Raw genomic sequence first — 12,250 nt, 5'->3', positions numbered from 1 at the left:
TGATATGCTATGCTGATATATTTAATTTTTTTTTCCAGCTGGTACATTAATACATGAAGTGATGTTTTGTGGACTCTATCCATCTTTATGGGTAATAATCCACATCACAAACCACCCATTTGCCCTCTAGTACTTTCCATGCTTCACTCTTCACGCATGCCAGCCTCATCTGTTGCAAATTAAATGATGCAAAAGCATAAGCAGCAAACTGTTCAGTTTTGTTTACTAAAAGCATATTTGTCTTAAGCCACTAAAAAGCATTATCAGTTCTAAGCCACAAACCCACATTTTTTCCAATAGACTTTCAATGGTAAATGTTAACAATGGCGCAGAATAAAGCCTAACTTTATTCTTAAAGTAACATTGTATAATTAAAAAAAAAAAAAAAAGACAAAATATTAAAGGCAATCCGCAAGCCTGAGTTACAGAAAAGAACTGGGGCAGCTCAATGGGGAGAAATAGGAGAAATTAATGTGAAATACTGTGGACGGCAGATCAAGTCACATGCACAGTCAAACCAGATCAGTGGCAAACAGGCAAATCCGACTGAAGCTCAAGAAGAAGATGGTTAAAACAGAAGTGATGTGAAATAATGCTGAAGTCTTTAAAAAGCAAACATTTCTCGTTGCTTTTCCAACTAAAAATGCTGCAGATCAGAGAATCTGGTTTCAGTGTCAACTTCCTCTCAGGTTTCCTAAAGGAATTACTAAATTCAAATTTAACAGGAAAATTGCTCAAACAGCACCTTGCATTAATTGTACTTTCTGCTGGAACAGAACAAAACTACCTAACTCCTGAGAGAGACATCAAAATCCCTGACGAGGGAGAACACAAAAGCCAGCTCTCCTTCCATCATCAAGATCCCTCATAAAACTAGCCGAGTGCTGTATCCAACAACTGAAAGTTATGTGGTCCCCTGAGTTTCTCACATGTATATGTTGCTGAGGCAACAGATGAAAAAAACCCTCATTTTGCTTCCCATCTAGCCTCTCCCCCACCACATTTTATATACTGACAAAACATCAGTGATTATTATACTAGTATAAATTGAGAAAACAAAAAGAATGAAACGTTCCCAACCACCTGGACTGGTCCAAGCTCAGGAGGAACAACCAGGGAATCTCCCCTACTACTGCCAACACACTCACGTATGTTTACACAGGTTGCCTTAATGTCACCGGGACATGGATGGATCCTCTCCCTGATTGAAAGAAGGGCCCATGAGCCAAGCTAACAGTCGTAAAATTGTATTTCTTTACACTTCAAAAGAAAGCCAGGAGATAGAGATTACAGAAACACAAAGAGCTTTAGCACAGTTGGGTTTTGGAAGCCAGTGGAGTAGTTCAAGACTCTTTCTGGAAGGTCAAGAATTTGGGACACCTTCAAGCGAAAGGATTTCTTCAGCTCCTATCTATCAGAAAGAACTGCATATTCAATTTCTCATACGAAGTTGTTGGATTTCAGGTATGGCTCATTTACAGAATCACCCATACAAAATTTATCCTGTGTTTAAAATGTAAAAAATTTAGTATTCCTGAAAAAAGTGAACATGATTGGAAAAATATCCAGTGTTCATGCATTTCATTCAAAATGTCAATCCAAACAAACCATCAATGGATAAACTAGTGCTATCTGTAGAAATGAGTAAAACTGGAGCCGATCCAGCTTTAACAGAATGGAATTTTATCAAATTCGAAGTGATTAGAAGTAAAAATCCTTCAGTATGAATCTACCAACACAGGCACAGAATAAGTACCATGTAAAACTGAAAGTACAACAAAATTATTCATGAACCTTTACTATATATGTGTGTGTTTTATTTCCTTATCTTCCTTTCTCCTAATTTTTCACTTGGACAGCATATAATACAATGAAGTGCTGCTTTAGAGCCAAATTATCCAATTACAAAGTCATACAATAAACAAAAAAATAATAATCAGAGGGAGCAACTATAAATACTCTTCTAACCAACCAATGTTGATGAGTAAACATGACACTAATTAACGACTGTAAAAGGCCAGACAATTTTTAAAGTGTCTCATCCATGAAGGCTACTGTATAAATATATACAACTGCATAACAACATGTTGGGAGCTCATATACTATTAAGTGCATTTATGACAGGAGTATGGATGGACAACAAGCTAAGAACTTCTCCCTGTGAATGATTTTATCTCCTCTTCCTCATGTAAGACAACCTGGAAGGCTATCTCAAACACAGAAGTGGGCACATTCATGAAACATATATTAGAAATGTTTGCCTAAGTCCTTTGTCTGCAGTGCTTTTGCCCTACATACACTTGCTGCTATTAAGACATCCGTACAACACACAATTTGCACAAAATGTATTACTGTTCTGTACCGTTTACTCACAGAAGCAGACCACGAACATCAATGGATCGACTTTCAAGTACAAAACCCAATATGTGCTTGCAGAACTTGGCAATGAATGTTAAATCTAAAATCATTATACTTCATGATAATTTTTATAATCTGATCATAAGGACACTAAATGTAATAAGAAAGCCAGTGCTGAGGCATTCACTGATATCAGATGCTTTAGGCAGTTATACTTCCATTTTACACTATGACCCAAAAGTACAATATAAAGACAGACATTGTTGTTAAAGCTATATAAAAAACCTTGTTACTAAGACAAACAGTATTCTTCCACTTGACAGAAAACAGAAATGAAAATAATTAAAGACTTTTAAATACAACTGTTAATTAAAATAAATGATATATCTTTTCCACATTTAGTAACAGAATACTAATGAAGCCTATTCGTTTTTTAAAAGACATGAGTGTCCAAATTCTGCTATTGTGTTCTTGGAAAGGTACCTTACCGTTATAAGCTCATCTAGAATATACCCAGATTTATATTTAATAGAAGAAAAGCCCCTCAGGCAGTGGTGTCAGTGCAGGTTAGCTGAAGGTTAAGTCAATCCCCTCTAATTGCAGTGGTCAGCTGCACGGCTCGCCTTGCCCACCGAGGTTACAGCAACGAAAGATGGTAAACTGAAGTAAGAGCTCAGAGGGCTCTGAAAATACATCTGCCCTTAGCACAACACACTGTGTTTCTACAGTTTTACGTGTTACAAGGTTCTTTTCTTCTGAATACAGAGCTCAAGAAGATGCAAAATCTCACTTCATAAAAGAGAATGTTTTTAAGTAGCTGAGGAGGAAGACAGCTTATCAAAATAGTAATACCATTATTCATCTCACAGTAATTGCGCATTTATACTTTTTTCTTTGCTTAAATTATAAGATCCTTACATTAACATTTCCTAGCAAATGCTCATATAAATGTACAATAGTACAGTATTTAAAATGGTTCTTTTCTGCATTCTTCTACATGGTTCTTCTACATTTTAAAATAGTGTTGGTTTTGCTTCAGTTTCAAAAATGTAATGTTACAGCATGGGATCCTGCAGACCTCACTGCTCAGGGCATGTATGAAAGGATATTCACTGCCAGCACGTTAAAGAATCTCTGGCTTTTCCAGGCAGTCTGTCAGTCTCTATTATCTGGAAATGCACTTGAAAAGTTTAACAGACATTCTTCTTTCAGAAGAAGTTTGGTCTCACTGTTTAAATAAATTTCCTTTTTAAAAGATACCTTGGGCCTACACCTCCCTCAGAAAAGGAAAAGAGATGTCCCAGATAAGTATGCACCAGAATATCCCAGTGAAAAACAGCATTCTCTTCCAGGAAAGAAAACAGGACGCAGTGCAGCAGTTGCTTTCTGCAGAAACACAACTGCTTCCTTCACAGGCATTTTCTTCTGCATAATCTGAATTAACCAATTAAGAAAAAACATTTTCTAAAGAATCATAAAACACATTAGGTATACATGATAAAAATGAAGATAGTATTGGAAGGCTTATTAGCCTGACCCTCCTAAGGGTGGGGAATAACTGGCTGGCCTTAGTACACTGGGTGTGCTTGCGGATGCTTTGCAACCTCTATTAAACCAAGTAGTTGCCTACTAACTGCGTGCTTCATAGAGCTCTCACTGTGATAAATTCCCTGGCTAGAAATTAAATTAGTGTTCCTATTTGCTCTTGCGTGACTCTGTAATGGGTTTCACCCCTTGTAGAACTTGAATCTGCTAATTAACAGAAGTCGATTTCTTCTGAAGTCCAGGGTACAAGAATTTTTTGAATTTTTGTCCTGGGCAAAATCCTACTAATACTTCCTAGTAAATGTACAGGAAAACCAACGTGCTTCTACAGTTTGTTGAGTACCTGTGCCATATGCCTTAGACACTCTGAGTAGCTTGTCAGGAGGTCGAAGATCTGAAGCAATACACTAAAAAGCAAATACCTTTGTAGTGGCCCCATGCACGTTACCTGCATTTAGTACGTCTTTTCCTTAGTAAATGCATTCACGTTGGATACACGCTTAAAACTGCTTCCAGTTTAACACTCAGCTCCTTGGCTGACATAAGTGAAATTTACAGGAATTTATATTTCTCAGCATAATGTTAATCAAAATGTACATTCAGAGGCAAAGACAGGCTGGATTTTTTAAAAAAAACACTAATGCTGTTTAGGAAAACAGAATTAGATAGCCAATGAAAGCATGACGAATCTTCCTTTGGACAAAGCATAGGAAATAATTCATAATAAAATGAATTAAAATTGTATTAAACCTTGATTAAAATAACTATAAGCAAAGAAGATTATTTCCGTGCTTCCCAAGCACTTCTGCTTCTCAAGCAGCTGAAGAGAATAAAACCAAAAGGCATCTAAAGCTAGTCAAGAAGGTGGACTCTGTAAGCAAAATAAAGCTTAAAAAATCGAAACTTGTACAGTCCCAAACCCAATCTTAATCAGAATGTTTAGCTCTGACATCTTTTTTTAATATGCATATTAGTGTATCTGTCTTAACTTGCTTGAAGAGAAACCAATAATATGTGTAATAAGCTTTTTACTCTGCTTTGCTATGGAAACAAGGCATGTGTGATCTCACTCTCTGACTTTCTGTATTTTCTCAGATAATTTTTAACTTGTTGGATGAGTTCACCTAATTAGGAAGAGGCAAAAAAAAAGGCAAAAAGAGGTGGTGCCAAAAGTAATCCATTTCCTACAGTTCATAGGAAACAGGTAGGTAGAGGCATGGGACTCAACTGCATGGGACCAAGAAGAGCACGAAGCCCCTCCTTTTGCGAGACCAGAGATCCAGGGTGGCGTGGGACGGGGACAGGGACGGGCTCAGGCACAGCCACAGTGGGAGCTCCCGTCTCCCCCAGGCCATCAGCCACAGTACGAGGCCAGGCTTCACACAGCTACCCACGTTAACTCCGATTCAAACTGCTGTCCAAGGAAGTCCTTTCAGTCTGTCTTTTGTAATAAAACTGTAGTTTATAGACATACCTATAGCAGAACAGGCTAGAAAAAGGGACAGAAAAATACCTTCGCAAATGACGTTAATGTTCAAGCTCATGACTTCAGCTTTTCTTTCCTTTTTCCTGCCTCTCACCTCTTCCTTATTTAGGGCTGCAATGCTTGCTGTTGATGGTAATAACAATGTTTTTCAAGCCTCTACACAACAATATTGACCTGTTGTTGATCAATGTACCAGCAGTGTATAATAACTCTGTACGGTCTTCCCCTCCAGCTGCCAGCACTCGTCCGTTCCAGGCTCGTTTTACCTGAAGGAATGGACTGCTTCAAAAGCAACCCCACCTGGACTGCGCTAGCCACGAAAAACAAAGCAAAACCAAGACCTTCTTAACTGAAGATACGATTCCTATTTGGACAGGCAACATTAAAATAAATTGCAGCCTTCACATAACTGTGCCTGCTCACTAATTCGCTGGTGAGTTAAAGTTAAGACACTGTGAGAGTAATGAAGTCTTTATCTTGATTGGTAAATGTTTCATTATATGAACAAATGAATCACTTGTCCACATCCAGGAATTTTTTTTTCCGCTCTCTCTCTGTTTAACTGCACAGAAACATTGAAATATAACAGCAGGGAATTCAGCCAGGTTTCATCTCCCCTACCAACTGCAACAACCTGCATATACACATAAGATTTCTAAAAAACCCCTAAGTTCCAAGTGAGAGAAATAAAGATTTTCTTATTTCTAGCAAAAGTTAGATGCTCTTATTTTAACCTTTGTTCATGTTCGTATTTCCAGGCATGAAGTGCTACTAAAGCACGTTACACTTGGCATCTCTTATTACTGAAGCAGAAGGCAATGTAATCTTGTGAGAAAGTGTAATAATGCGGTATTCATTTTGCTTCTGTGGCTGGAAGCCAACTCTATATTAATATTCATTTCCAGTATACAGAGCCACAATATTTCATTTATTTTAAGAATTTACAATTAATTTGGTATGATTCTGTTATCTGCTCCCAATTTCCTTCCCTGTTTCTTTTAGCTGAAAAAGCAGCTCTTGTACAGACTTTTAAAAAGTAAATTCACAACTGAAGCATCAAAAGATTGCTACTGGCTACTAAAAGCAAGAAAAACAGGGACAGAACAAAATGAACTTGAAATATTACAGATGACAATGAAAATTAGCTTTCTGCAAATGGCAAAAACTCAATCTGCAGAAGTTCTCAGTTGACTTTTTCCTTTCCAAACTCAGCAGGTAAAACACTCTTTGCAGCATGCTGTTTGCTACTGTAACCGAACCAGAGAAAGTAAGTTGTCTGCTTTTCCTTTGTTTTCAAATGTTTTCAATCACCACATAGCATTAAACTGCAAGTATGTGAACCTTTGTAAAATGTACTAGATATAGGGATTTGAAACAATTACAACAACAAATAAAATCCTTAGTATTTTAAAACTTCAGAAAAAAACATAAATAGATGCCGCTACTTACTACACCTTTGCTTTCAACTAGTGCAACCACTTTTGCAATGTAAGTGCATTTATAATTAACACAAGTTATTACCTAACCAGCCAGTCATAAGATTTATAATGCCATTCTCCTAATATGCATTTAACTTCCTTACCTGTTAAAGAGGCTGAAAAGCATTTTACCTTCCAGCTGTTGGCACTTACTTTCCTATAAAAGTGAGATTATACACAAGTCCACAGACTCAACAGACACCAAGAGAGAAGTCAGTACAGCAGCTACCAAATCAGAAATCCCATCAAGGATGCAACCATCCCAGATCTGCAGTGTGCCGCGGGAAATGCCAGTTTTCTAATACATCCTTGCAATTTTTAAGAAGAATGAGGGGAGGGAGGGGAAACCGGCTGTGAAAGCTATTTAAGTGAAATGAGATTTCCCCATGTTCAGAAACCTTCATGAAGACTCCTAGGATGCACTCCCTGGTGTATGTGTATGTTCACCCATACATATGAACAACCTATTTCAGCAAAGCTTGTCTGTCAGTACAACACAAGACCCGAGTTGTGTTAGTCTAGAATAAATGTTTAGGAAATTACGCACTGAACCATATATAGTATTTAAATTTTTCATCTAGGGTTTTGCCATTTTGGGGGACTAGATTCTTTTTGTTTGTATAGACTTGGGAAAGAAGAGAGGGGGAGGTAGACCAAGTTTCCTGAAGTATCTCTGAAAACTTATCCTTAAAATTCAAAGAATTTTGACAGGGTAAGGCATGTATCTGCTTTAAAAGATGGTGAGATCATGCCACAGATGCACCAAAGAAGCCTATATATTATAAACCGATTACTGAATAATGTAAAAAGGCATGGAGGTGCTATTTTATTACTAAACCAGTCCTTTCACCTGTAATCTAGTCAATCAGAATGATTACACCCAGAAATAGCCTCAAGTTCTATACAAATATTTGTAATTAAGAATTCATAAACCATGTTTTCCTGATCCTTCATTTGTGTTTCTCTATTAAAATGGCCACCAGAACAGCTGGGGAGACACACTAACTGGATAAAATACACCTTATGAAGAAAAACAGATAAAGAATAGATGATACAACTTTTTTTAAAGAGCTTTTTCCTTCCTCATCTCTTTAAGAGCTATTTTAAGCACCACATTTGACAGCAGTAAAGTATTTTTCCCTTTTTTTAAAAAGCAAAAATATTTTAAAGTAGATGCTATTTCTGTATGCACTTTGAGTTTTATTTCCTGAAATTTAACTTGCATAGTTCTGATCTTAAATGAAGCATTTGCCGTTTTATTTTCAGCCAGCCAAATTAGAAGAGTAAACCAGGTATTTCATTTGCACTGTTTAGTTATTTTATATCACATTTAACATAGCCATAAATTGCTTCTATATGGTTGCGCAATGAGAACAGGAAAAAGAAGAATAAACAGGAAGAGTCCAAAAATAAAGCACCTACCAATCAAGGACATTAATACTGTCACTTCAGTTGCCTGAACACTGTGTTTCAGTTTCAGCATGCCACACTGCATCAAAACCAAAAAAATACATTTTCTTTTTTCTTTACAAAAGAGACAGTTTATGTCTTATAAATTAAATGTAGAACATGCTACAGATACTTGTACTCTGACAACCTAAAACTTTGAGTCATCTAACAGAAATTAATTGTACAGACCATTCATCTCATCTGCAAACTCAAGTAAAAAATAAACTAAAGCTTACCTTCAGTACACTGCAGGAAGCTGATAATGAGCAGAAACCAAAAACTTTGCATTCTGCAGCCAGAAGACACCATTATTGATCCCTGCAAGAATTTTCTTTGTATTCCTTAATGAATCCAGTTATAAAAGCCCAGCATCATCGAAACCAGTGGTCTGCATTATTCATCTTCATACCTGGAGACGCAGAGGATTTGGAAGAAAAGGAGAAAAAAAAATCCATCAATAGCTGAACACCAATAATATGGAATACCAAATCTTACTTGACATGAAGACAGAAATTTTTAATAAAAACTGACAGTACACCTGTACTGTAGCTGGGAATTTGGCAGGTTTGTGGGATGTAATCTCTCAAGGTCAGTGATCATTAAACAGAATGCCAAATAATGATATATGTTAAAGTTGAAAGTACGAATGTTATTGATGTACCTGCACTAAGACACCTGGGGGAAAAAAAAAAAAAGGAACACTTTCACTGAGTATAAGAAATTGGATGTGCAGATGACTAGGCTAAGCTTTTCCCACTCCCCAAACCTGCATTTCTCTACCTCAAAGAACAACAATAAAATTAAATCTAGGGCACTGCCATATTTCTAAGGGATTCAAAACATGGAGTAGCTGAGAGCAACGGAGCAACACCGCTCAACAGTAAGGCTCTGCGGGTCTCCTCCCTGCCACAGCTCCAGAGTTCCCTTCGTGCTACACATAGGTCGCTCTCCTTGGATGACAAGCAGCAACAGCAACTTTGCCAACAAAATACTCTGGTGAGGAAGCCTCTTCATATGCCTCTACAGTTTGCTGTATTTCTACCCAATAAACACCTTCAGAGAAAAGGGAATAAACATAACGGATGAGACTCTCCTGTCCTTAGCCTCTGACGAGATTTGTCTCCGACTGAGAAATATGAACCGAACTGCTCCTGTAAACGATGTACCAAAGGAAGAATTCTTAAAGCTATCATTTGCATTTGAAAAATATAATTACAGTGATAGAGTGCAGTAGCTGTGATAGAAGACTTGACAGCAGAGTGCTCCCTTTCGCTAATGACTTCCTTCTTTTGCCAGCCAACTGAGTAACTATGTGCATCCCCTTCCATATCTCACTGTATGAAGCTAGATCATGCTTCAGCCCCGACTATTAGAGTTTGGGAAGCTAGAGAAAAATTAACATCCATATAAAAAAAAAAAATTATTTTTAACTACAAAGCTGGCTCTATAGATTACAGATATGTGAAACAACTCTGGAAGAATGACTCTCCGAACACTGCGGCAATGACAGATCCAGAGAGCTGAGTCTGGTGCCCCACTGGCTTGGTCTCTCCAAGACCAATGGACAGGACTGTGTGGGTGCATTTCTGAGGTACCTGAAATTAACATTACTTTAAAAACATAACAAGGACTATGTAAAAATTTAAGTGGCAGGATCCAAGGGCCACTTACGAGTCTTAATAGTACTGGAGCATGCTGAGGGCTTTAAAAATACATTTACCCTTTTGGCGAGGAGAACTGGAAAGGATGAAGAGCACAAAACGCCAGACAAAGAAATTCTATGAACTGTAGATCATTTTCAGAAGTAGAAAGTGTAACTCCTTTTATATTAGTCAATGTTAATATTAATCAATGATAAGTTTGTTCCCCGAGCACACAGACAGCAACAAGACTGGCACTCACTTTTTTCCCCCAGGAGAGAAAGACGGGAATTAACAGAAAACATTATGGAACAATTTCTCTGGCTCTCAGCGAAGGCAAGTGACTGTGGCAGAATAGGAGACTATTAAATAGCCAAGTAGGCTTCTTTACTTGGCTCCTCTTTAAGAGGAGTGATGCCACTTCAGTGTAGGCATCCCTCTCACACAACACAAGCATGCTTGTGATTTCTCACACAGGGAAATGAAAGAGAACTGACATCTGAGGCCAACTGATTTTGTATTTATTTATACATAAAAACAAACCCTTTTTCCAATTTCCAACTACAGACAGGTGCTCTTCAATCACAGGCACTTTTATCCGCACACATTTCAACAAAGAGCATGTGATAGCAAAGGGAGTGCTTCAGTGCAGGACAGGCAGAGTGTGGCTCTGCCTGGCACAGACCCATGTGCCTAAAGGTAAAAGATGTGCCCTCAATTTAGATGGTGATACACCAGCTGCTACAGGACAACCCAGAAGCAGTTATGAAGAGACAGTCATATTGTATCTCTAGATCTTTCACACTGGGGTGAGAGTATTTTGCAACTAAAAAAAAATACATCTAAAAATCCACAAAGGATGCACTACATTCAGCAGAAATTACAATTGCAAAGGAGCTCCTGCTGAGCAAAGAAGAAAAAATTGCCACCATGATATAGCCAAAAAAACCCCTGGAGACAGTTCAGCTAAAAGCTTGGGAAGAGCTTGGATTAATTTTTTACCTGTAGCACCCAAAGGAAAAATCATAAAACTATTTCACAGACACTACAGACTAATCAGCATAATTTCAGTAAGCAATCAGAATAATCCAAGAGAATAGATGAGGAACAATAATGGATAAAAGTGAAATTAAGTCAGCCTTCTGATTGCTCCCAGTCTGTCCAGAAGATTTTGACTTCCTGAGACTCAAGTTTTATCATTATTTCCATAACAGATCACTGCACACACAGATTTTGAGACATTTCCCTTCATTTTCAAGTGGATAGCGACATACCTGTGCTTTATCATCCTTAAACTCATCACTTCCCTGTGGGCTTTTTCTAAATTGGGGGGTGGGGGTGGAGGTTGTGTTAAAAACTACAATCAAAGCACCACTTGGGGTACCCAACATCTCTCTGGGAAATAGCTGCAAAATTTATGGCAGACACTTTTTTCTTTTTTTTTTTTTAAATCGAGTAAGCATTCCTGAACCTTGTAAACTGACTTATTTTAACTATGTTAATAAGAAATCACAGTTTCTGAAAGGTTATTGATGCTTCTGTGATACTAAAACCAGCAGAAACTATTCAACTAAGCATAAATGCAAAAAATTTTAAGGACAAATTTAAGTGCTTTGTGCAATATATTGTTCTCTCTAGATTGCTGTAGCGTACAGACATAGAATTTAACTCAGTGTACTGCTGCAAAAAGAATTTAAAATAAACTAACCAGCCCCTACCGGATTATTAGTAACACATGTTTTTCTAAAAAAGCAAGAAAAAATTAAGCAGTGTTTGAAAACTGATGTAATAGGGTTTGGGTTTGCTTCTTTCTCTTCTTTTGAATGAAAACTAACAGCTGCACAGTGAAAAATTTTTAATGCAACCTCTATATTTGAGAAATTCTGTGTGGCTCCAAGTAAAAGAACAGTGCAGTTCTGAACCAGCTATTCATCAACATAACAAAAGCTAATCCTGAAAAAGGTACCCAGACATGAGCTGGAGCCAGAGAACACTCTGGCTATAGACACTGCTGGCAGCCGCATCCTTCTGACCATCCATCTATCAGCGATACGGCGACTGTCAGTGGCATCTCACAACAACAACAAATCCCAAACCAAACAAGGAGGACCAGGAAAAGACATATTAAGTTACTTCTTTGTAAACAGCAAAAGGAGGCCACGGCGAGTGGCTGTCCTGCACAAATAACTTATTTTCCCTCAGATGTTAATAAACCTTTTCCCTGGATCACTGACTGCTTGGGCTCGTGGGTGGGGCAGAGAGAAACTCCCTAGAGCGAAAGGTTGCTTGAATTT

The 12,250-nt window shown here is 37.8% G+C and overlaps 1 protein-coding gene across 21 annotated transcripts in view; it reads right to left on the bottom strand.

The window, feature by feature from the left end:
* The window catches only part of ADGRL2 (adhesion G protein-coupled receptor L2), a 393,922-nt gene that overhangs the window by 119,602 nt on the left and 262,070 nt on the right, over nt 1-12,250 (bottom strand). For all 21 annotated transcript variants that reach the window (XM_049808145.1, XM_049808146.1, XM_049808162.1 and 18 more), the window contains one exon: nt 8,553-8,725. In XM_049808145.1, coding sequence (XP_049664102.1) covers nt 8,553-8,625 — 73 coding nt within the window. In that variant the 5' untranslated portion in view covers nt 8,626-8,725. The remainder of the gene's footprint in view (nt 1-8,552; nt 8,726-12,250) is intronic.

Source organism: Accipiter gentilis, chromosome 8 (assembly GCF_929443795.1).
Source record: "Accipiter gentilis chromosome 8, bAccGen1.1, whole genome shotgun sequence".
NCBI classification, from domain to species: Eukaryota; Metazoa; Chordata; class Aves; order Accipitriformes; family Accipitridae; genus Astur; species Astur gentilis.
This window is presented reverse-complemented; position numbering and strand designations above follow the sequence as displayed.